Here is a 25,864-nt window from a genome sequence, read left to right on the forward strand (position 1 = left end):
CTTTTCCTGAGCCGGCAGGTCCACCAGATTTCAGAGAAATCCAGGCCACGGCAAAGTTCATAGTCTCAGAGTCAGAAATGTAGATGCTACTGTTGCCATGGTAGCCACCAACCATTTAAATGCCCCCATTCCCAGTCAAAGTGCTTTGCCTGTGGGAAACCCGGTCATATCCAGATGGCATGCAGGAGTAGAGGAAACAGTAATGCTCAAGGTCATGGTAAAGCTACAGGTCACAGCCATGCAGCAGGTTGAGGTCATGGTAGATCTAAAGTTAGTTCAAGTCTGGAAACCCTCAAATGCACATATGGTAGATATGGAAAGAGAAGTTAATGTTATTGAGCAGGAAGATCAAAAGTTGTACTCAGTCAGAGAGCAAGAAAAACATAGTAGATGAGAGCAATGAGATATAATCGCAGCACTGTTAGTAGAAATGAGTCAAAGATTCACAACTTACTCCCATCAATGATATAGCTGCAGTTGTGTCTGTTACATCGGAATGACAGTACAAGTAGTCCCTAAGTCACATTCCCTTCTGAAAAACTGGTGTGAAACTAACTAGTTATTCCAATAACAGTATTCCAGGGTTTGGGTGGAATAAATGATACATCCTATCACTTGCCATTGGCAGTAGTAGAAGGGAACAAGGTCTCCCTGATGGGGAGGAATTAGCTTAGGTTAAACTGGGCTGAGTTATTTGCAATAGGGATCAGTAAGTGTACGTCTGATATTGAGGAATACTAAGAGAGTACAAAGTGTTCTTTGAGCAAGGAGGACTAAATGATAAAATCAGGCAACACAAGGCTGCAGTCAAGATAAAGGACAATGTACAGCTGACATTTTGCAAGGCTTATGCACAATTAGGAGCAGTAAGTAAAGTACTGAATAGATCAGAAAGATCAGGGGCAGTTAAAGCGAAGAGCAGTGAATAGACTGCAACTCATTGTAGAAGTTGAAAAAGCAGACGTATCCGTTTGGATTTGTGAAGATGATAAACAAACGGTAAATAAGGTGATTGAGAATGATACTTACCCACCGTCTACCAATGAAGATTTGTTTTCTAATTTAGCCAATGGAAAGGTGTTTAAGATAAATTTGTCAAATGCATATTTGCAAATAGAACTGACTCACAAGAGCAAGTAACTGTTTAACATTCAAACACAATGGGTTATATCTGTATGTAAGATAACCATTTGGGATGTCGACTGCTCCTGCAGTGTTCCAGAGCAGCATGCATCCGGTACTATAAGGGATGAAAAAAGTGTGCTTATTCTTAAATGCCATTTTAATTAGCGGTAAGATAGAGAAGGAGCACATTGTAACATCAGATAAAGTCCTAGATCATCTTTGAGAATAAGGCATCAAAGCTAAACAGCACGTGTTGCTTCATGATGTCAAGTGTAACATACCTGAGTCACCAAATAAATGGTGAAGGTATGCACCCAATGCAAGGGAAGGTCAAGGGGATTTTGAAAGCAGAGAACAAAGAAGAACTTAGAACACTCATAGGGATTGTTTTGTATTATTCTAAGTTCATCCCTGACTTAGATTTCACATTCGCTCCACTGTATCAAATGCTCAAAGATGGAATAAATTGTGAATGGTCTGTGGAGTGTCAGAAAGTGTTTGAAAAAGTGAAGAAAGTACTGGCTAGTGATGTTGTTTTGACCTGCTATGACCTGAAGAAAAAATTGGTTTTAACATGCGATGGCTCACCACAGAGATTAAGTGTGATGTTATCTTACATAATTGAAGACGGTGTGGAGAAGCCGGTCACATATGCTTCATGTACTTTAACAAAGTTAGAGTAAAATTACTCAAGTTGAGAAAGAGGCATTAGTGATCATATATAGTGTTACTAATTTCCACAAATACTTGTATGGTAGGAAATTCACCTTGTTAACTGAACACCAAGCCCTTACAATCACTTCTGCTTGAAAGAAGACAGTACCAATCCCTAGCTCAGCACAGTTTCAGAGGCGGGTGTTGATTTTCATGGTCCATCAGTACAATATTAAATATTGTAAGTTAGCAGATAATGCAAATGTAGATGTTCTTTTGAGATTTCCTGTGAAGACAGATTCGTTTCGAGCCACAGAGTTACCTGTGAATTACTTCACACAAATGATATGCCAGTGTCTGCTAGAGAAATTAGTGAAGAAACTTGCAAGGATGTGATGCTTAGTAAAGTGGTCAATTATTTCATGAATGGCTGGTTTAAAGAGTTTGATGATAAGAAATTGCAGGAGCGTTTCACAAGTAGGAATGACCTGAGTGTAGAACAAAGCTGTGTTGTATGGGGTTTAAGAATTATTATTCCACCAACATTTAGAGAGAGATTTTTGGAGGAACTTCATCAAGAACACACAGGGATAGCCCATATGAAAGCTGTAACAAGAAGCTATTTTTGGTATTCAAAGGTAGACAGAGAAGTGAAGAGTTCGTGAAAAGTTGTGAAGTGTGTCTCAATGGGAAATGATCCAACCAAGGTTCCTTTCATTTCAAGGTCAAACACAAGAAAAGCATGGGAATGAGTATATGTTGATTTCTTTGAAATGGAAGGGAAAGAGTACTTCATTTTGGGTGATAGCAATAACAAGTAGATAAATATTGAGTCTATTCCAATACAAGTGCAAAAACTATTGAAGTTTCAAGAAGTTGGTTTGCAATTTATGGGTTGCCATAAATGTTTGTGTCAGATAATGGTCTAGTTTACTTCAGAAAATTTCAAAATACTTCTGAGTAACAATGGTGTAAAATGCATTAATATCACCATATTATCCAGTATGAATGGTGCTGTAGAAAAAAGTGTGCAGATTCTGAAGAGGTCTTTGCAGAAGTATTTGCTAGGTGACAAGCTAGGCAGTAATTTCCATGTTTCTCTTTGACACAGGCTAGGCAATTTTTTATGTTCTCTTACAGAATAATCCCAGAGTCTACAACAGGTTGCTCACCTTACGAGATAGTGTTTAAACACACTCCTAGGACAAGGTTTAGTTTGCTTAAGCCTGACAGCAAGTAAGAGAAAAGCAAGACAGGATGAAGATGAGCATGAAACTTAGAGAGTTCAGTGCTGGTCAGAAGGTCATGGTGAAAAAACTACTGAGGTGATAAGGAGAAGTATGCGATTGGACTTGTGGTAAAGAGACCAAGTGCATTCACATATCCAGTGAAGACTGGAGAGAGACTCCATCAATGTCATGTTGATCATTTGCTTGAAAGATGAAAACTGACAAAGGGAGAGCATGAGAAACCTCCTATAGTCCAAATTCCTCCTACAGCCCAAAGTGAAAGTCAAAAAGAAGCTGAAAGTTTGCCAGTATCACAGAATCCATCAGTAGAGCAAAGTGAGTCATGGTCTTTGATTAAGCCAAATCGATAAATGTCATAGTCCCAATCATTAAATGGATTTGGCAGTCAAAGTTCAGAGCTGACACAATCAGAGATATTCAGGGAGCACGGTCAAACTAATAGAAATGGAAGGAGTTACCCAGACAAAAAGAGAAAGAAGCCAGAATTGAAAGTATGTAGGAAGGTAGAAGAAATAAGTTGTTCTTTTCATTACTCTTTGTCAAATGATATTTTTGTTAAACACATGCTGCTGTTAAGGAAAAACATTTTTTTTACATGTGAAACGCTCTGGCAGCATCGGTCATGTGTGTTTTGGTTGCGATTACAGTAGAAACAAGTAGGCAACAGAACCTGTTAAATTTCAGGTCTTGTTGATGTTTGTTTAGTAATATTGCATTTTAGGAATTAGGTAAGTGTACCATTTTACACTTTAATGTATAAGTATTTTTTCCCAGTGTGGAGCGTATATTGCAAGATCTGAGCATTTTGGTTTACTCCCCTCTCTACTGCCCTCTCTGTTGGGGAAGTGTAAATAAAATTAATTCAATAATGGCTGCCTGCTGTGAGTTCTTCTTAGTGCAATACACAACAGATATTAATGGTAAAAATTTGTTACCTGATTCTTCTTGTTCATCAAAGTCTGCGGGATCAGAGCCACTCCTGCTTCGAGATTCTTTGTAGCTTCGGGACTTACGTGCACAGGTTTCCTCATCAGTGATGTCCCCACTCTCTCCCTGTGCAAAACAAAATGCAAGTTTTACAGTTAGAGTAGATCACAGAAAAACACGGACGCTGACTTTGGGCAGTGCCGTCTCTTACCCTGATTAATGATTTCTTTATCTTTTTGGCTGTGCTCATTCCCAGTGTGTTGTTACGCTGCAGGCTGGATTTTTCAGTGTTTCGGTTCAAAGTTGCTGTGGTTGTGTTTCTGCTGATCCATCGCCTGCCTCCAAAGAGCTCAATAACCTGAGCCAATGTTGGTCCTTCAAACTTGCCTTCCTCCTATATGAAACAAATACATTGAATTTTCCAGTGCAGCAACAGGTTTGGCACAACTGGTCTCTACTGGTGAGTATGCTCCACCCACTTTACTTCAGCTCACCTTATCACCAGAGGGAGATGGTGGTGTAGCGGTAATGGTAATGTCACTGGGTTAGTAATCCAGAGACCCAGCTTAATGCTCTGGGCACATAGGTTCAAATCCCACCATGGCAGCTGGTGAAATTTAAATTCAATTAATTAAATCATCAATTATCATAAAAACCCACGTGCTTCACTAATATCTTTTAGGGAAGGAAATCTGCTGTCCTTGCCTGGTCTGGCCTACATATGACTCCAGGCCCACAGCAATGTGGTTGACTCTGAAATGTAAGTCACCTGGTTGAAGGGCAATTAGGAATGGGCAACAAATGCTGCCCTTTTCAGTGAAGCCCAAATCTCAAAGGATAAAAAATTAGAAATAAAAAGAATCCTTCCATCCCTTTTTCCTCATGTACTAATCTAGCTTTCCCTTAATCTTCAATTTTCATGTTGCTCATATTACTTTGTAGTTTCACAGGTAAAGGCTAACTACAGGTAACTGTTCATAATTCCACCCCTCTGCTGACACACACACAGAATTAAAGTTAACGTTCCTGATTTTACCCAATGACAGAACCAGGGAGTGTGACATCTTTATAGATTTCAAGTAACATTCCATATTAAGTCAAATAAATGAATAACCATTTTTAAACAGCTACAACTCCAATATCTTGCAGTTGATTTATCTGAATAATTGTTCCATACACACAAGTTTGGTACTGCTATCATAGATTTTTAAGTGGATTGCACATGACCCCCACTTGACACGGAGTAGAATTTGTAATGGTTCAATTTGCAGTAAAATTGTCATAAAACTAATCCTGTGTTTAGATTAAATTAGAGGACAATATTTAGATTATCACAGATTGCCTTTCACAATTCAGTCTGGCATGATTAAATCCCTCTTAAAATATTGGAAAAGGAGACTCCAGTCTTACTTTTGAAAAGGAGTTTAAAATAAAAATGGTGACTTGATCTGGAAAAATATCCCACATGTAGCTAATATCAATAGTGTGTGCAGCTGAACTTCGACTATTTATTATATTTACTCAAGTCTTTGAATATTACAGCACGATCATATTGGGCTCATCCTCAGCTGAGGTAATGTAATTATAACATGCAGTCCCTGTTGTAAGCACATCAAATGATGGCATTGACCTGCTGAAACTATGGAAGAAGAATTACAGAAACTCCTGTCGGGGAAGTGTGTGAGACACTCTGGCATTTTGCGTCTGGGATCTGGGTTCAAATCCTACCCAGACTGCTAGGATGAAAGTCTCTTCTGATTGCTTGATCTATATTTTCTCATGTGATACTTGCTTTTTAAAGACCATCTTTCTCAGGAAATTTGCTAGCTAGTCTGTGTAGTCTCAATGTAGCTCTGTAAACTTGGACCTACTACAGCACAGGACTGCCACAAAGTGAGATTCTCAAAGACCAGAGGATGGCTGATGTAGTAAATGGAAAATGTATCACAATGATGCTGTAAAGGCTGCTCTTGTGAGACCGGCACTGAACACCTTTCTGAGATAGAGTAGAGCAAGCTTTATTTACAATGGGAAGTATTTGATGCTAAGGCTAGATGTTAAAAATGGGGCGAGTTCAATTCGCCAGCACCGACAATGTTCACGTTGCTTATCTATAAAAGGGAAAATCCTCTCCTCGACAGTAAAGATTTAACCCTCATTACATCATTACAATGGAAGGAACAACTGCAAACAAAAATTTACAAATATACATACATCCTTTCAACATTGATTGACAAACTTTATTTATTCCATTAGTATCTTAAACAACTCTAAGTTCCCTGCATGATGTTTCATTTTGAAAAGCCTTCTTGTACGAAGCCACTTTTCATTAGCTCTTCCTCTAACATCAAGATCAGTTTCGTTTCTCCCCTCTGCACTACCTCTTGGGCCTTAATGTTGCCATAGTAACCCGAACATTATCTGGTACTCCAAGTGTGGCCTAACCAGAACACCATAGTTCATGAGGATTTGAACTCAACTGATTTCATGTCTAGTTTATTTTCAGCTTCCCCTTTGGCAACTTCTGACCCACCCATTGAGCACACCTGGCTCCTACTTTGGTTCTAATGTGTAGTAATTTGCCTTTGACTGTAACAAATTTAATTTGCTTCTGATAAACCCAGTTGCGCTTTCTTTGTAATATCTTTGCTGCTTCCTCAGAGTTCATTGATCTTCCCTTTTTTTGGGCCATCTTTGGATTTAACTTATTATTAGTCACGGACATTTGTGTATACCAGAAAAAGCAGAGATAGGTCTCTCAACTGCTCCACTCAATAACTCCCCTAATTGTAACCTCACTGTCTACCTCTTAATTCTCTCCTCATAGCTCATTACTAATTCACATCTGTTCTTTTTTCACCCACTGACTTCAGTTTGTGAAGGAGTTTCTTTTCAGTTAGTCGCAAGGTGAGTTGAAAGCCCAACACCGGATGTTAAAATGACCAACCCTTTATCAGTTTTCTGTATGGACAAATCCCCCTTTTCTTATAAGAACTTTGTCTCTTCACATCATAATACAAAAGCTTTTGAAAGTTCAAAGTAAAGGAATGTAAAAGATATTATGAAGAGTCAGATATCACACTGTTCAGAGCAGTTTCTTTACCTTCTATCACCATGAATAGTCTGAAAAACCAATCTCTGCCAGAGTGCAAAATTGAACACAATGCATTTAAGTTCAACATTGTTTGGTGATTAGAATTTTCTTTTACTTCTTTTTGTACATTTGATGCTGGGGCATCACAATCAATAAATGTACATACGTATGCACATACGAATTAGAAGGGTAAGGCTATTCGGCCCCTCGAGCCCACTCCACCATTCAATAAGACCATAGCTGATCTGATTGTAACCTGAACTCCACAGTCCCTGCCCCCGATAACCTTTGACTCCTTACTCCCTTCCTAGTCAACAATCTATCTACCTCTGCTTAAAAATATTCATTGACCCTGCCTCCACTGCTCTCTGGGGAAGAGAGTTCCAAAGGTTTGCAACCCTCAGAGAAAAACATTGTTCTCATCTTCGTCTTAAATGGGAGACACCATTTTTTCAAACTGTGTCCCCTAGTTCTAGTCTCTACCACAAGGAGAAACATCCTTTCAGAATCCACCCTGTCAAAACGTGTTGATAAAGAAAGATATTTTGGACTCCTAGTGTTAAAGTCTAGAACGTTTATGTATGAATGCAAAGTGAATTTGACAATATTAATGAACAAATGCTTCATGAATGATATTCCTTTATCCATTATTTAAAGTAAACAGGCTAACACCAGCGTCATATGAATATGCTAAGTGTTTGTCCAACAGGAATTTCTAAGTCTGCTTTATTTGGCATTGTTATAAAGATGAGAGACAGGTGATTGTTGTCCATGTACCTGATATAAGCTGACGTACTGCTTCCTCAACCACTGCAGTCTCTGGTCAGGAAACTTCTTCATTTTTCTCACAGCCGACATTAACTCCTGTAATCCATCATGCACCATCTTAGCAGTATACTTGGGGGCCACAAAGTGCAGCAATCGGTTATCAGTTGTATGGACCCCATAGAGCAGTGTCACACAATTGTCCTCCAGCGTCATATGGCACAGTTTGTTTTGTATGCATACAGTATTCAGATCAATTCCTGTATGTCCCATATAGACAGCTTTCACTGCAGACATGTCCAAGAAACCTTCCACAAGTCCATTTAGTGCTATGTGCCCATACAGCTGAAATTTGCTATTACAAAGGTCCACGCTATTACCCAAAACCATGCTTTTTACCTTGGCGTTGGCTGGGCTGGCTGTAGGTGGTTTTGACCAGGTTAGAGTACAGTTGTCAGGTTGCAGTTTGAGAAAACATCGTGCTGAAAGGTGAGCCTCCTGGTCATAATGTATGACAGTGGCCCCTTGTAGGAGAAACTGATGGATGTCAGCTCTGATGGACAGCACATACCAAGGAATAAGTTCTGTCTCATGACAGAATGCCTTTTGCTGATCCTCTGCCGCACTCAGATCCCACTCACTGGTTTGCTCAAAGGAATCGCTTTCTGAGTCGGACAGATCTCCAACAATGAACCTGCACAATTAAGGAGAAAAGAATTGAGAGTTGTATGATAATATTTTCCCTATAGTTTCCTTTGCTGCTTTTGATCAAGACTCTCACCAGCTCCTGCGACTGGGAATGGAGTCAGTGAGCTGTGGATTTCCAGTACAAGCACCACTTCATGCCCTACTTACAGGGTCTAAAAACACAGCACTGGCAATTGTTCCATATTCATTTTTTAGGACACAGAGGCCACACAGGGTTATTATTTATTAAACAGCAATCAAGTTTCATAATTAGTTTATATATGGACGCAATGTAAAAATGCAATAATATAAAGAAGCATGTTAAGTTTTTACTTGAAACCAGTCTGGCTTATTTTGTTACTTATTGTGTTATAAATACTAGCGATGGCAGGAAAACACACTGAACCTCACCATTCTCTCAAAATGACCTACAGCAACCGACAACTTTTGTATTGTAAGTCACTTTCAGGACTGAACAGATCCAATTGCTTAAAACTGTTGAATCCATCAGACAAAATACTGAAACTGGAAGTTCTTAATCTAAACAGAATGACATGGAATAATATTTTAATTCAATTTTCAATTTTGGACCAGGCTTCACTCACACAGTCCATAAATCATTGGTCTTTTCAGCTTACTCCTGTCATAGGCTTTATCTGAGGTGCACATGTAGGGTCAGATATTAGACCAGGGCCTCGACATGCTAGGCCCAAGCTCAACATTGGAAGTTGCTGCTCGGCCTCCACCCGCCTCAAACAAGGACAATTGTGTAGGTGGGGTGGGCTGTAGATGGAAACTTACAACACCAGGATTCCTGCATTCCCAGCTTTGTAAATGCCAGTGATGGGATCAGTCGGCAAAACGTTCAGGAGGATGAGGCACACTAGCCTCTGGAATATTGATTGTGGGCTTCCTTTTAGGGATATACTTTTGAAATCTACCTTTTAGTCAGAAATTGTACTATGGTTACCACCACCAAATATGTACACCTGAAATCTCAAAGGGGAAGATTGGCAGAATATCTGGAGAATTGACGTAAACACCCCTTAGCACCATCTCTCATGGTTTTGCCCGATCACTACAGTTAATGGAAAGAGGCCAGAAGAACTCTGTGGGGATTATCCCCGTATAGTGGTCATGGATATTGCATCTTACACTTGTTCTTATCTTCAAAATAAACATTAGAACACAGAAACATTAGAAACAGGAATGCCATGAATCCCTCCAGCCTTACTTTTACTTATTCATTTATGGGATGTGGGCGTCGCTGGCTCGGTCAGCATTTATTGCCCATCCCTAATTGCCCTTGAGAAGGTGGTGATGAGCTGCCTTCTTGAACCGCTGCAGTCCCTGTGGCGTAGGTACACCCACAGTGCTGTTAGGGAGGGAGATGCACTATTCAATTAGATCATGGCTGGTCTGTACCTCAACTCCATTTTCCTTTCATAGGTAAAAGCATCAAGGGATTTGGAACTAACAAAAATTTCAGTTTTCAAAGTTCTAATATGCTTAGCATCTACAGACTTTTAATAAGAACACAAGAAATAGGAGGAGTAGACCATTCAGCCCCTCAAGTCTTCTCTGCCATTCAGTGAGACTCATCTCCACTTCCCTCCTGCCTTTCCCAAAGGACTCCTTAGCAGATCAAAAATCTAACTCAGCCTTGAATATATTCCACGATGCAGCTTCCACTGCTCTCTGTGGAAGAGCATTCCAAAGACTAACAACCCTCTGAGAGAAGAAATTTCTCTCATCTCCACCTTATATCGGAGACCCCTTATTTTTAAACTATGTCCCTTTCTAGATTCTCCCATGAATCTTGTCAGACCCCCTCAGAATCTTGTGTGTTTTAGTTAGATCACCTCTTGTTCTTCTAAACTCCAATGAGCATAGGCCCATGGGGGAGACGGTGGCATTGTGGTATGGTCACTGGACTGGTTTTTCAGCAACCTGGCGTAATGCTCTGGGGACCAGGGTTCAAATCCCACTATGGCAGATGGTGGAATTTGAATTCAATAAAAATCTGCAATTAAAAGTCAAATGATGACCACAAAGCCAAACCATTGTCAGAAAAACCCATCTGGTTCACTAATGCCCTTTCCTTTAGGGAAGGAAATCTGCCATCCTTACCTGATCTGGCTTACATGTGACTCCAGACCCACAGCAATGTGGTTGATTTTTAAATGTCCCCTGAACAAGGACAATTAGGGATGGGCAATAAATGCTGGCCAGGCCAGTGACGCCCACATCCCATAAATAAATAAAAAAGAAAATCTGCTCAGCCTTTTTTTTGGGGGAGAGATTGATACAGCACAAGAAAAGTCCATTTGGCCATCATACCCAAGCCAGCCTTTTGAACAATTTCTACCCCCATTTGTGTGAAAATACCCTTTGTAGCATAGAAACTGCTGCCAGGGTCAGGAACCAAGGCCCTTCTGTGTCCTTGTCCATACTAAAGGCCCCAGTGCATATTCTGTTTATATGACAATGAGAATGTTGTCTGCTGGGATTCAGCAATTTCCGATTGCAGTTGGGCATTCCACTCCTGGATCAACAGTTACACCAACTTGTCATCTGCTTGAGGCAGATGAGACAGATAAAAGATCATTACTGCCAGTGCATTGAGTAGTTTTTTTTAATCAGTGCTAATTTTGGGACCACTTCACCAATTTCGATTAAAAGCTGGCATGTCTCCTATGTAGGAATTCTGACTGTCTCTGACTTGTATTCTGCAATAATTCTCAATCCAACAGAATGTCTTCTCAAACCAAAGTAGATAGAAGCAACAATATTGAGTGTAGTTGGAATGTCATTGAGAGTGCCTTCAAGCCTTGGTCTTAACTTGGGGCAACATGCAACAGGACTCGGAGCAGGCAGGGAGTGCCGCTCTGGTGCTGGAAAGACTTTGTCTCCCTGGCTGCATTTCAATGTAGGCAAGGTTCCTGCATGAATCTCGTTTATAATGGCTAAGTTGGCAGCTGGCATAGCTAGAATTTCAGGAGGTAGGAGGCAGCCACTGGGTTTTCCGTGAATGGTCCCCCCGCATTGAAGTGAGTGGTGATGAGAGGGTCATGGGGGGCACTGTGGTCAGCGGAGGGAGGAAACAAAAAAATGGGCCTTCCCTGCCCCAGATTTTCCTCTTCCTCTGGCCAGGAAACCCCATCACCAATTACCAGTGCCAGGGATCGTTTCCACAAAATCTTAGCAACAGCCTCCTGTCGCCTGAAAGCTAGGAATTAAAATGGTGGTGGGCAGGAATGTGATACGAATGGGGAGTTAAATACTCCACTGCTATTTTAAACCCCCTCAATCCCCATATCTAGTGGGTGTGGGTGGTTAAAATCAAGGCTTCATTATGAGTACAACCGGCCCTTGGATATGGAAACACCACAAATTCAAATCCATGAGGCAGTGCATGGCAGGTGGTTAAACAAGTCTGAAAACACTATTTCACACAAATTTGTTAGTTTGTTTTTTTTTGTTTGCAGATGATGCGGAAGGGCAGAAGTTCAACTTACAACACTCGATTTGATTCTGAAGTTTTCCTCACTCTTGTTGTTGTGCTTCAGAAATAAAAGTATGGGAGAAGATAAGGTGCAGAAAGAGACCACTAGGATCTTGATGAAAGAAGAGTCAGTTAGACAGCCAATGAAGGTAAATAAGTGCAAGGTGAAGGGCCGTTAAATAACAAATAATGCTAAACAGACAAAAAACTATCAGAATTTTAAAAAAGCCTCTCAAGCATTTGGACAAGTATGTTTTACACTGGTCTCAGTATCGGATGCCTGGATTCAATTTTTGTCCAGCTGCACATGATTCATAATCATTTGGCCAGAGGTATACGCAACATGAAATAATGCTTGTTCGGAATAGTTTAATGCTAATAGCCTTGCAGTCCAATATCTTCATTTTCAAAGTTTTTGTCTGTGATCATGTTGTTGGACCAAACAAATTTCTGTTTTATTGCGTAAATCCTTAGTGACAGTCTGACATTTTTAAATTTTTTTCATTCCTTTGCAAAGAAGCATGTACTTAAATTTATACAGTGTCTTTCATGACCTTGGGACATCCCAAAGTGCTTTACAACCAATGAAGTACTTTTGAAGTGTTACTGTTGTAATGTAGGTAACGTAGCAGCCGAATTGCACACAGCAAGTTCCCACAAAAGCAATGAGGCGATGATCAGATCATCTGCTTTTCATGTTGGTTGAGGGATAAATATTGTCCAGGTACCCCCCAACAAACATTCACTCCCTCGACCACTGACACACAGTGGCAGCTGTGTGTACAATCCACAAGATACACTGCCTCACCAAGCCTCCTTAGGCAGCACCTTCCAAACTCACAACTGCTACCACATCTAGAAGGACAAGGGCAGCAGATACATGGAAACACCACCACTTGGAAGTTCCCCGCCAAGTCACTCACCATCCTAACTTGGAAATGTATTGCTGTTCCTTCCCTGTCGCTGGGTCAAAATACTGGAACACCCTCCCCAACAGCACTGTGGGTGTACCTACTCAACAGGGACTCCAGAGGTTTAAGAAGGCAGCTCACTACCACCTTCTCAAGGGCAATTAGGGGTGGGTAATAAATGCTGGCCTAGCCATCAAAGCCCATATCCCATGAATGAATTTTTAAAAATGGAGAACTTGCCTACTCTTCTTCAAAATAGTGTCTAGGGATCTTTTATGTCCAGCTGAAAAGGTAGTCAGGGCTTCAGTTTAATGTTTCACCCACATTATTCCTTTGGTACTGAGCTGAGTGCCAGCCTAGGGTTATGTGCTCAAGTCTCAGGAGTGGGAATTGAACCCACAACCTACTGACTCAGAGGCAAGAGTGCTACCTGAGCCACAGCTGTAGCTCTGCATCAAGAGACAAGAGAAATGCTGTTACTTTTCACCAGAAACACTCAAATACAAACAACTCAAAGACCAACAATATTAGCTTGCGATTTAAGAAATTAAAAATGCCCCAGTTATATACAAATTTAACTCAACCATCAAGTATGCAGAATTCTGTTGGAATGGGTGACCTTCATTGACGTGTCAAAACTTATGAATTTAAGAAATGGGTACAGAAGTAGGCCATTCGGCCCCTCAAGCCTGCTCTGCCATTCAATAAGATCATGGCTGACCTGTTTGTGTTTTGAATTCCTTATTCCCATCTACCCCCAATAACCTTAGAATCTACCTCCTTAAAAATATTCAATGACCCCGCTCCACCACCCTCAGAGAAAAAAATTTCTCCTCATTCCTGTCCTAAAAGGGCAACTCCAAATTTTAAAACAGTGCCCTCTAGTTCTGGACTCACCCACATCCACCTTGTCAAGACCATTCAGGATCTTGTATACTTCAATCAAGCCACCCCTCACTCTTCTAAACTCCAGTGCAAACAAGCCCGGTCTGTCCAACCTTTCCTCATTCCAGCTATCAATCTTGAAGTATTTCAGGCTCAATAATCTAAAAGCTAGATTTTATTCACCCATCAAACCCCCTTACTTCCAAAAAATGATACAAGTTCTCAGGTTTTAAAAAAGGATGCAGGAAAGCCTAAATTTGCATTGGTTTAATACTTGCAGCAACCCAATTATTCTAATGCCAGAGGTAGCGCTCTTATTTTAACACCAGTGGTGACTATGTTATTCTGAACCTTGAGTAATCCTGTTATTTTAAGCAGGTTGCTGCCTTCATAACAATTGGGCAAGTCCAACTGTGTATGAATGCATACAAAATAATAAATGAGTTGCAGAATTGATGAGTTGGGCCAGAATATTGTTGGCTCAAACTAGGGTGTTTGTATATTCCTCGCATAGTTGTTGTCCCAGTGCCAGGTTAGAGAACTTTTGCCTCTGAAGGTTGTGGGTTCATGTCCAATGCCAGAGCCTTATGCTCAAAACCTAGGCTGACGTCAGTGCAGTACTGGGAGAGCGCTGCACTGACAGAAGTGCCATTCAGTTAGAACAGGTTCCATTCATTTGCCCTGGTGAACATAAAAGCCCCAATGAGTGAGGGACTTAAATATCTCCATCAGTTTATCCCTGAAACAAACTGTGATACAATACGTTAGTTTTAATATCAAACTGGGTAGCTTACAGCTGAAACATATCCACATGTTACTAACTTTTCCATTGTCATGCACTAGCAGAAATTTTCCAATTGGGTTGAGTGACAGATGCAGTCCCCCCACACTTTCAACAGCCCATTTGAAAAACTTCCAGAGTTCTCGGAACCAAATATGCAGAGCAAGCTCACTCATGGCATGCTGCCTATCCCTGGAAGGTCACTCAGTAGAAATCAGGGAGGGCTTGATATTCCCTATGGTACTGCAGCTTTGTAAAGGCCCCTGAAATGGAACAAGCCCATCGAAGAGGCAAAATTACTTCTGGTTGCCAAAATAATCAGGATGGCAAAAAAAATAAAAGACGTGCAGAACTCCTGTGGCAGCAAATATATTTCTGAAAACAGTAGATTGGTACAAAACCCCCTCCTCAAAGTAAAAACCTCACTTCAATGAAATAAAGCTGCCCCCCAAAATCAATTTACCGTAACTCTACACATAGCATTAACATGTCCCTATACCCAAACCCAAAGACCAAGTTCCCCAACCCTAACTCAGGATGTTTTTTTTTCCTGGCTCTACAAAACTTCTGCTTTAGTTCTGTCAGCATCACAGACTAATATCCCTATTGTGCCAACATTTATATGGATGGCGCTAGCCAAACCAGGCATGACCTGCTGGAATGGTAGTGCTGATAATGAAAACTTTTAAAAGGAAAATTTCAAGTGATGGGGCTGTGACTATTTCCTTTGGCAGCTTGTTCCATTGTGGGATTGTCTTGGGGAGAACAAATGGTCTTTGTAGTTTGTGTTGATGGGTGCCTCATGTTTTGCCATTGCCAAAGGGCACCAGGTATTTGTTCCTGTTAATTCCCACCAGTCTGTTCCTCCTTTGCTAATGATTCCCATTCCAAGTCTTTGATCAAGGGTGTGACATTGGTGCATTTCCTACACTACTAGGAGCAATAGGAGAGCGAAAGGGAGTGGCAATAAAGGTTGCCAGGAGTGATGGCAAACTGGGATGGAATGGCAGAATGGTGAGGTGGCTCAGCCCGAAAATCTTTGCAGAGCTTTGTGAGGTCCAACAGCCAATGAAAATTTACTGAGCAAATGAGATACCAGTACTATAAGTAACATGATTTGCTACATCAAACTTTTATCTGTTGTTGGGTAGGGAAGTTGTTTGTTCTAGTTGTCTCATTGAGCTAAGCAGGAGTATTTCATACATTGTAATAGATGTCATTAGGAAATCTTTCCAATACTTACTGATATTTGCCTCTGTCTTTGAACGAGTTCTTCCGTGAAGTGCAACTATCACTGGTACCTTCTTCTCCTTCGTCACACTCTAGGCTTCTGTTACAGCTTCGAATAGTCTGGAGAATGTTGTTTACTGTGGATTCTTTCTCAGTGTTGTTGAGTCCATCTTTTCCAAGCCGTTGAAAGAAATGGTCCTGGCCATTATAGTCTGCAACAAACTGGGAAAATCCCTTAGTGAGTGTCTACTGCTGATAACCCCAGTGTCAAGTCCAAAGTAAACCTGGAAGTGACACCTGAGAAGGACTGGATGGCAGATAAAAACCAAATTCATTTAGCAATCTCCCCATCGGCGGAGGTTAAAGCCTGGACCCCAAGTATTTAGCCAATGTGCTGCTGCCTGTAAACAGTTTACATTCCATGTTTTATAAAATTTGCCATGAGAGTTCAGTGGAATCCTATTAGCCACACATAGCTTAAGAAAGTTACAGGTTACCAGTCTTATTTGGAATTAACCGGTTAGCCATACTGTTTATTACCACATGTAAGGAGCAAAAAGATATGGTAAATAAAAATTAAAACTACCATTCCAGTAATATCTCCCTTATCTTTCCTCCTGAAAACTTGGGCTAGAAGGTGGCAGAGACTGGTTAGAGGATGGGCAAGCTGGCAAATCCATGCTCGATATGCCAGTTGCCCAATCTTATAGCTGCCTCCGTGTAATTTTTCTGGAGGTGGCTTCTGAGAAAGGATGGCCACCTGCCCAGGAGTGGCAGACGGGTCATTATGCTCGGTAAGGATCGAGGCATTTGCGAAATAGTCAAATAAGGAATTATTATTTTACCACAGTTGTCCAAGCTCCACTCTGCGTCAGCCCCTCGTCCAAACAGATGAGGCACAGTGGAAGCCCTTGCCTGAAGTAGCAGATATTTAAAAGTATATCTAAAAGGAGGAATCATTAAACAGAAGCTCATGCACATCCATTAAACTGTTGTTCTTGAAGAAGAGTTGCATGATTGAGATTGGTGACGGAGAGGGAGTGTCTTAATGTCTTTCACAAAGGTGTGGGGGAAGTTTGGCAGCTGAGGTCTTAGTCCCTGACACTGTCTCTGATAATGGGGGCTACCTGCTCAGAGGTGAGTTTGGCACAGTGGGGAGAAGCAGCACCCTCAGTCACAGAGGCACTCAAATGGTGCCCACAGATTCAGATACTCGAGGGGCAGGAGGGGCCAGGAGGTGATAGTCATGGAATTGAGTGTACCACCGGAAGACCAGCTTCCTGAGCATGTTAGAGCAGCAGCATTTTGGAGGCAGATGTTGGCTAAGTTATGCGTACTGCTGGAGGACAACCTAATGCCTCAAAGCTCAGGGGGATACCTTATGCCAGTAGCTGTCAAGCTGACAATGACCTTGAGCTTTCTAGCTTCAGGCTCTTTTCAGGAGTCAGCAGCTGGCTTCTGTAGATACTCATAATCCCACAGCTGCAAATCTCAGGTGATGGATGCATTTTTTTTGAGGGCATCTGACTTTGTTGCCTTCCACACAGATGTTGCCAGTCAAGAACAGAGGGCTGTGGGTTTTGCCGCAATAGCAGGATTCCCTCAGGTGCAGAGTGTGATCAACTGCACAGATGTTGCCAACAAAGCTCCATCGTCTCAGGCCGGAGCATTCATCCACAAGAAGGGTTTCCACTCAATACATGTTCAGGTGGTGTGCGTCCATTGTAAACACTTACTTCAGGTTTGCACAAGGTTTCCTGGCAGCTGTCATGGCTCATTCATTCTGAGGCAGTCACAGGTGCTGCAGCTGTTCATCCCATTGTTCTGCCTCTGGGATGCCTCCTGGCAGACAAGGGGTAACCAGTGAAGAGATGGCGACTGACCCCTATGTGAAACCCCTCAACTGAGGCATAGGAGCAATGTAGCCATGTCAACATAAGGGCCATCATTGAGCAGGCCATTGGTCTGCTGAAGATGCCAGTGCCTTGACCAGTCAGGGGTGGGGTGAACCTGCAGTACATCCCCTCAAAGGTTTCCTTAATATTAATGTAGTCTGCTGCACTTTGTACAACATGGCTGTCCAGAGAGGAGTGGAACTGGAGGAGGTCGACAAGGAAGAATGCACTGCATCATCAGAGGAGGAGGATTTCAAGGAGGATCAACTGGAGGCATGCCAAAGCAACCCAGAGATCAGATTCATGAGGAGATATATTGACCTTGATGGCAGCAAAGCCAGGGATGCCCTGATCCAGGAACCCTTCTCCTGAGTATGGCAGATTCCCCAATGGAAGACTCTAAATCGGACTGCCAGCTTATACATAGCAGCCCCTCTCCAGATCGAGTACAAGGACATATCCACTTCTCATAGGGTTTAGCACTCATGATGCATGAGTCATCTACAGGGGCACATAGCCACATGGCATTGTCAGACCTCACACATAGTCAGGGCCTAGTGACAGTATCAATATCCCCCACAACAAACAACATGACAAATATGACTTTTTGAACCCAGCCATTTTACTCAAATTAAAGTGCATGAATTTAACAAAAGCTTCATAATGTGTATCCAGATGAACCCCTTGTCATGCTAACACCTCTCTCTGCCCTCCTGCAAGAGCTCCTGCATGGTGCTCCCCCTGTGGCTGGAGCAGATGTGGAGGCAGCTGTTTGAGATACCCTGGTGGCTGAGATGCCCATGACATCCTTCCTCAGGGTTGCTGGGTGCATAATGGCACCACGACAGGCTGCACCAGCTGCATTTGTGCCAGGACAGCCTCAGGCATAGGGGCATGAGGCTTATCATGTGTCTGAATAAGAGGAATGCAGCAGCTGGCTTCAGATGGGGATCCATTGGGCAGTGGCATCATACAATCTGTTCAGGAGAGTCGGCTGCTCCTGCACCCAGCGGACTGCTGCCTATGACTGTCCCTGAGGGTGGCCATTCTTTCAATGGAGGAGCTCTTGCGTTCATATGCCTGAGACATTGCAGTGCTCTTGTCATGAATGGACTCCTTCTTTGTCACCGCAAGGGACCAGACTTCCTCAGGAAGGCTCGATGGCCACACATCTCCCATTGCTGTTTCACTAACACCCGCTGTGTACATGGCCTCCTCTTCCATGAGCATCAAGATTGTCAGGTTGGTCCCTCCACCCCCTGAACGACTCTTCTTACAGGCATTGTGTGTTTATTTCTCCTGCAATGTGAAGATGGAGAGGTCCCACGCTGAATCTTCCCTTTTGCCCATCTTAATCCAATATCAGAAGTGATGCTCCTGTCATTGCATTTGCCTAGAGCTTAATTACTATCTCTCAAACTAACATTGCTTTGCTCCCTTCCCTCAGGTAAGGGTTGACAATGGGCAATAATCTCCTGCCATGAGGCTGTCCTGCTCAGCGATGTGCCATCTCTATAAGATACTCATGGCTGACAGCTTGGTTTTGGTTCATACTCACCTTGCCAGGAAGTAGAGGATCATTAAAGCACTTCTTGGATGGGGCCTAAGTCCTGTTAATCACACTGCGGCTGCTGACCTCTCTGGCGACCTCTAGCCATGTCTCCTTTGTTTTTGCTGGCAGGCCTTTTCCTGCTGCTCTCTGGAAACAATATGGTCAGCGTGGCTCAGACCACCTCTATCGTCACCTCCAGGGAGCACTGGCCAGCCTTGGGACTGTCCTGCCATGTCACTACCCTGATAGCCTGTTCCCTCAGGGCTAATCCCCTCTGGATGCTTGAATTCTAAAACCAGATCTACACCCTTTAAAAAGGGCCCACTACTTCTAGCTTCCGTTATTGGGCGGGTATCACAGAAGCAAAATTCAGCAGACACTGACCTGCAGTGGGGTTGGGACCTAGAAATGGCTCTGAACTTGCGATACCACCAAGATCAGGAAAATTCTGCCCCTTATAGCTGCTAACACCCAAATGTCCTTGGTTAATTAACTTAATTGGGTGGCTATGTTTTCCAAGAAGCTCTAATTGTTCCGGGAAGTGAAGATACATGAATACTCTTCCCTCATTAAACAAAATGGAAAATGCTGATTTTTAAAATAATATTTTGCATGCAAAAGCAGCAAAAATTAAACAATAGAACACAAACACGTTCCTTTTCATAGTTTATTCATCAACAGCTCAGAAACTCTTTATTCTCAACTCGGATTTATCATCACTGTTGGTTGCTTTGGGTAGGAAAATGAAATCAGTCCCATGCATCACAAAATGTGTGAGGAATTCTTTTCATTACAAATTTAATTTGCCTCCAGCACCCATCAGGACAAATCCTGCAGTTACGTGAAGGAAACTGACCAGTACACACCATTTGCTTTCATTAACAATGCACAGAATGCTTACCTCAATGGTGTCTTCCTGAGAATCACAGCGTGAGTGAAATTTCATCAAAGTGGCAGCGCCATCCAGGGCATCACACAACTCCTTCAGGAACACTCCGCAGAAGGGGACCACTTTACAGCCAGGGATGTTCAGAGCACGGCTTACGACTTTCCGATATTCAGACGACGATTCGTGCTGTGCCATAGCATCTTTCAGGCTTCTCATAGTTTCAATATCAGATTGGTCCATAAATTGCCACATCTTCAGAACCTTCCTGGACCTGAAATAGAAAGACTTCCAAGCTGTATCAGGTGATACGAAAAGCACCTTCCATCGATGGTAAGCTCCAAAATGTTGGTGAGCATAAAGGTCCGAACATTTATTTCTCTAGAAAGTTATTGTCACAACTATGAATTAATGCTGGAAGTTGAAACTAATAATTCAGAGTCGTGTTACAATTATCTTAATTTTATGATTCATATGTTTTAGGAGTATAATTTTCAGGGTGAGCATTGGATTTTTTTAAAATGCAGATTAAATGAAAGCACCTGGTTTGAGAAGCTGGTAAACAAACTTAAAGTAATCATAAATCAAAGGGTGGCCTACGTTTGTTTAGTATATCATAGTGGGAAGTATTGGAAGCTAAGCTTCTTGGTGGATGGGATGTCTACAGCTGTCTCAATAAGGGGCTTAAATTATTCATATGATTCCCCAGAACAAAGGGGAGGTTTGGGAATTGGAGATATTAGATTGAATCTCTATCTGGGACATCCCAGATATGTCATGTTGCCATGGGGATACATTGGAAGGAGTTTTTTTTCTTGGTTTTGGGTCTTATCTGGGTGATCTTCTCACTGAAACAAGCAAAGAAGAATTGGGTCAGGGGCTGTAAAGCAGCTGGAACCTGTAGCAGAGGGCTACCAGGAACCAGGGGTGTTTTTGATTTGGAGTCACTAAGCAAGAATGTAACGAGGCTCATGCTTGAGCTGGAGAGTCCACAAACATGAGGTGTTGAAGGACAGCTGGAGGGTTCACCTAGCTGGATGCTAGTAAAAGGACCCCAAAAAATCTCATACCTCGGAGAATAATGGAAACACTGAGAAGAATCAAAGTGAATTCCTGAGAGCTGTGGCACCCTTCATTTGGTTTCAGGAGAAGTGAAGGAACCATCAAGATCCTGTAAAGTATAGGGGAACTTGTGGTTGGAAATAAAAGTAGATCAAGGAGTGAGCTGTCGAGATTTTCAGGTTTATAGCATAACTGTCTACGAAATATAGTATCAAGTTAGTAATAGTTGCTTTGATTAACTCTTGTACAGTACAAGTTTTTGTTTAAAATGTGAAACCTTGTGTCATAATTATTTCAGTTAGTAACTAGGAGTTCGAATTTCTTTTTAAAAGTTACTGGACTCTACTGAGATTGTAATAGCATGCCTGAGTTCAATTCCATATTCAATGAACAAACTTGTACACAATCAGGTTTGGTTCAAATTAAGAGAACAAGGAAACTATAGAAGTCCTCTGATAAGTTCAATGACATTTTCCCCAACAGAACATTACCTATAAGAAGGTATTTATATTGCATATAAGACTATACTCAATCAGGGTTTGGATGGGCAATAACTGGACTTGGATAATGGTGGACATGTTCTTGAACTAGGGCAGGGATGGGCTTGTATTTAAACTGGATGGTATAGATAGGAATTTGTGTAAAAAGTCTTTTTCCTAGTCACTAAAATGATTGTGACACCGCAGTCACCATGGCTGATTACCTCATCAGGATATGATTAGTCCTTGGCTGTTGCAAATTTTGTGCTATTGCCGATCACCATCACACTTTACCCCTGTTAAACTTTCTTTGCCCACTGATTTATCATCACCTGTTTTGCTCTATTGCCAAAGACCAGTTTAACTGTCATCATGCTAACAATTCATTAGAGCCTCTGTTCAGGCCCAGTTTTGGAGCATTGAGACCATTGTATCTCTGGACCAAGTGGCCCAAGGTTCAAACAAAATTGGATCTCAGGCTCTGGCCTCAATAACATAGCTGACCAGCAGGCATTTGGCTCCTCATTTACATATTCAAGTGTTTAACCTTTGAGATATACCTAAAAAATTAAGCCACATGCAGATTGGGCACAGGCCATCCAACTGCTAACTGAAGAACAGATGCAACATTCTACTCCTATTATCTCTTATCTTTTCAGTCTTGGTGGTGTCCTGCGCTATCTCGATAGTTCCTTCAAAGAGAGCACAACCATACAAAAGTCATGACATTGGCAATATGATTCCTAAAACAAGGGGAAAGTTACTGGACTTGGAATGTAAGGATGGCACAGCAGAAACACAGCAGAAGTTCTTTCCTGTATAATATATAATATTTGGGTTGATGGTAAAATTGTTTGGCTGTCGCATAACACTGCTCCCTTTAATGCAAAAGTATTGAACAATCTATTAATTCTCCTAAATTCTTCTTTCAACTCCTGTCAAACAACTGGAGCTGATTTGACCTAACTTATCTAAAGTAACGTTTGAACAAGTGCCAAAGCCAACTCATGATCAAAGTGGCTTGTATATAATATGGAAAAATGCATTCTGATCTTAACTTTGAACCCACTTCAGCGGAGGAATGAATCAACAATACCTGAGGCCTGCCAGGAATTCCATCACTGCATTGTAATTACCCATGTTCCAGCAACACTTGGCCACATGAACCAAGAAAGAGAACACTTCCCTCTTCTCCTCCATGGAGCCGGCAGTCAGGATCAACCATGTCACCCAGGAGCTCACCTGAAACATGATGGGTTTACTTTTAGTGAGGTGCTAAATACCTAAGCCATTCCATCCATTATCACATCTACTCATTCAACCATTCGTTGCTACAGTAATATCCACACGAACATATATACTTAATGTGAGATTCTGGTGATTCTACTTATTCTGGTGAGAGCACACAATTCAACTGATAATGCTTAAGATCCCCATTATTCAGAAACAGATCCTTTCAGAAAATTTGTGCTCAACAGTGTGAGGAATGGTGGTACTGGGGAATTGAACACTTTGCAATAAGGACACCTGTTGTCAACAGGCTTATGTGTAGCAACAATAAATCCGACTGTCCTTTGTCCTGAACATCTCCACAAGAACAGCTCTTCCTCCTTTGATTCCCACACCAGACATTTCCAAAATCACGTTTTCAATTGAACGCTATACCATTGTAAGCCTATGCTGACTGGACATTGTGGTAATTTCATGCAGCCCCCTTCACATAGGCCAATTATATGCAGCAAACGGAGGTGTTTTCATTCAGCAGTTGAGGGGGGTCAGATTAAAACTCATGTCACACCAGTCTAAACTAGTATACTGCCCATTGCCCTCTTACTTAAATATTGATTGGGAAATATATTGTGAAGAATAATAGGAATGCAATTAACATAAAATAACCACATATTGTGGCAATATTATCCGGCTATATGTTGGGGGGGTGGGGGGCGGATTTCCTTCCTTTGAAGGACATGAGTGAAAGAGTCAGGTTTTTAATGACAGTCCAATATGATCACTTTTACTGATTCCATCTTTTCATTTCCAGATTTTATTTTATTAAACGGAATTCAAATTCACATACTGCCATGTTGGGATTTGAACTCATGTCCTCTGGATTATTAGTCCAGGCACTAGAATACTGGTCTTGTAACATAACTGTATAGCTGTTATGTAGAGCTTTCATTCATTATGGCACCACATCACCCATTTGTTCTCCATTATGTCTTCTTCAAAGGGCTGTGACACATGTGATTGCCTCAGAATGACCCATTCTTTAGAATTGTGCATTGGAGTAAGTTATTTTCCATATTAGTTTGCACAATATTTGCACAGATGGGATATACCTTTCGTATTGAGACAATGACTCACACCTTTTGCCTCTGCCCATTGCTAAATATGTGTGGCAAGGTATATGGTAACATACTCCCCACTTGCCTGGATGAGTGCAGCTCCAACAACATTCAAGAAGTTCAACACCATCCACAAGGCAGCTCGCTTGATTGGCACCCATCTACCACTTTAAACATCCACCCCCTCCACCACCGACCCACATTACCAGCAGTTTCTACCATCTAAAAGATGTACTGCAGAAACTCACCATGGCTTCTTAGACAGTACCTTCCAAACCCACGACCTCTGCCTACTAGAAGGATAAAGGTAGCAGATGAATGGGAACATTACCACCTGCGAGTTCCCCTCCAAGCCACACATCATCCTGACTTGGAACTATATTGCTATTCCCTTCCTGTCACTGGATTAAAATCCTGGAACTCTCTTCCTAACAGCACTGTGGGTGTACCTATACCACATGGACAGCAGCGGTTCAAGAAGGCAGCTCAACACCACCTTCTCAAGGGCAATTAGGGATAGCCAACGACTGTGAAATAATAAAAAAATACACTTTCTTATTGGAACAAAACATAACCATGTCACAATGATGCCTAAAAAGTCTTTGTTACATTAACACTCACAGATCTAAGCACAAAAGACAGACAGACACTAAAGGTGCCATCTTTTGGATAAGAAGTTAAACCGAGGCCCCGTACAGGTGGATGTTAAGATCCCATGGCACTTTTCTACGGTAGTGCAGGTACCTCTCCTAGCGTTGTGGTTAATATTTCTCCCCCAAGCAAACCACTAAAAATAGATTATCTGGTAATTTTTCTTACCACTGTTTATGGAACTCGATATATGGAAATTGCACAAATTGTGTTTGTTCAGATAACAATCATTAGATTTCAAAATAATTTATTGGCATTGAAGTACTCAGTGATGTCCTGAAAATATGACAGTCGCTTTTAAATTGCAAGTTCTTTCTTTCCTCCTCCTGATCTTCAATGGCATCACCAGCATTGATTCCTCCACCAACATCATTCTGGGGTCACCATCGACCAGAAGCTTAATGAGCCCAGTCATTTCAACACTGTGGCTACAAGTGCAGGACAAAGGCTGTGTGTACTTAGTCCTGATTTCTTAAAGCCTATCTGGTGATCGACAAAGCTGAAGTCAAGAGTAAAGAAATGTTCGCCACTCGCCTAGATGGATGCAGCTACACACACACCATCCAGGACAGCTTTTTACTGGATCAGTGGCCTTTCCACTGAAATTTAATATCTAACCCCTTGATCATTGAGATTGCAGTAAGGCCCACTGGATGCATTGCAGCTGTAGCATTCTACTAACCCTGCTTCAACAGCATGGCCCCACAACCTTTACTACCAAGTAGGACAAGAGAGTGATGTTGTAGGAACACCATCACTTCCAAGTCACACATTATCCTAACCTAGATATACATTGCTGTTCCTACATTTTGGTTGAGTTAGATTCCCTGTCTAGAACTAACATGGAAGCACAATCATAACAAAAAGTACAACAGTTCAAGAAGGCCAACTAGGGATGGTCAGTAAATAAGGTCTTGCCAGCATCACCCAAAAAGAAATAAAAAATATATTTGCTTTAATCGGTGGTTTTAGTGAGGTGATGTCTGAAATCTTCCCTTTTGTTCAGCTAACAAACAACAGCACAGAACCAAAGTAAAATATTTACTACCCGCCAATCCTTACTATTACTAAATTCTTTCCATGATTGACGCTTAAGAATTTAAATTGAACTTTTACCCTAATTTTTCACGAATCCACTATTGGTGGGATAGGAATCCTCAGAGCAATGCTAAATATGGAC

At 41.7% G+C, this 25,864-nt stretch overlaps 1 protein-coding gene across 2 annotated transcripts in view; it reads right to left on the reverse strand.

The window, feature by feature from the left end:
• Positions 1 to 25,864, reverse strand: part of plce1 (phospholipase C, epsilon 1) — a 368,859-nt gene that overhangs the window by 75,841 nt on the left and 267,154 nt on the right. Inside the window, exons 5-11 of one of the 2 annotated variants that reach the window (XM_078566021.1) lie at positions 22,785 to 22,930; positions 20,163 to 20,421; positions 15,828 to 16,036; positions 12,021 to 12,065; positions 7,828 to 8,509; positions 4,168 to 4,350; positions 3,965 to 4,082 (exon numbers count right to left, since the gene is read on the reverse strand). In XM_078566021.1, coding sequence (XP_078422147.1) covers positions 3,965 to 4,082; positions 4,168 to 4,350; positions 7,828 to 8,509; positions 12,021 to 12,065; positions 15,828 to 16,036; positions 20,163 to 20,421; positions 22,785 to 22,930 — 1,642 coding nt within the window. The remainder of the gene's footprint in view (positions 1 to 3,964; positions 4,083 to 4,167; positions 4,351 to 7,827; positions 8,510 to 12,020; positions 12,066 to 15,827; positions 16,037 to 20,162; positions 20,422 to 22,784; positions 22,931 to 25,864) is intronic. The other variant, XM_078566023.1, reaches the window with a different exon arrangement.

The sequence above is a fragment of the Cetorhinus maximus genome, chromosome 20 (genome assembly GCF_964194155.1).
Source record: "Cetorhinus maximus chromosome 20, sCetMax3.hap1.1, whole genome shotgun sequence".
Lineage (NCBI taxonomy): Eukaryota > Metazoa > Chordata > Chondrichthyes > Lamniformes > Cetorhinidae > Cetorhinus > Cetorhinus maximus.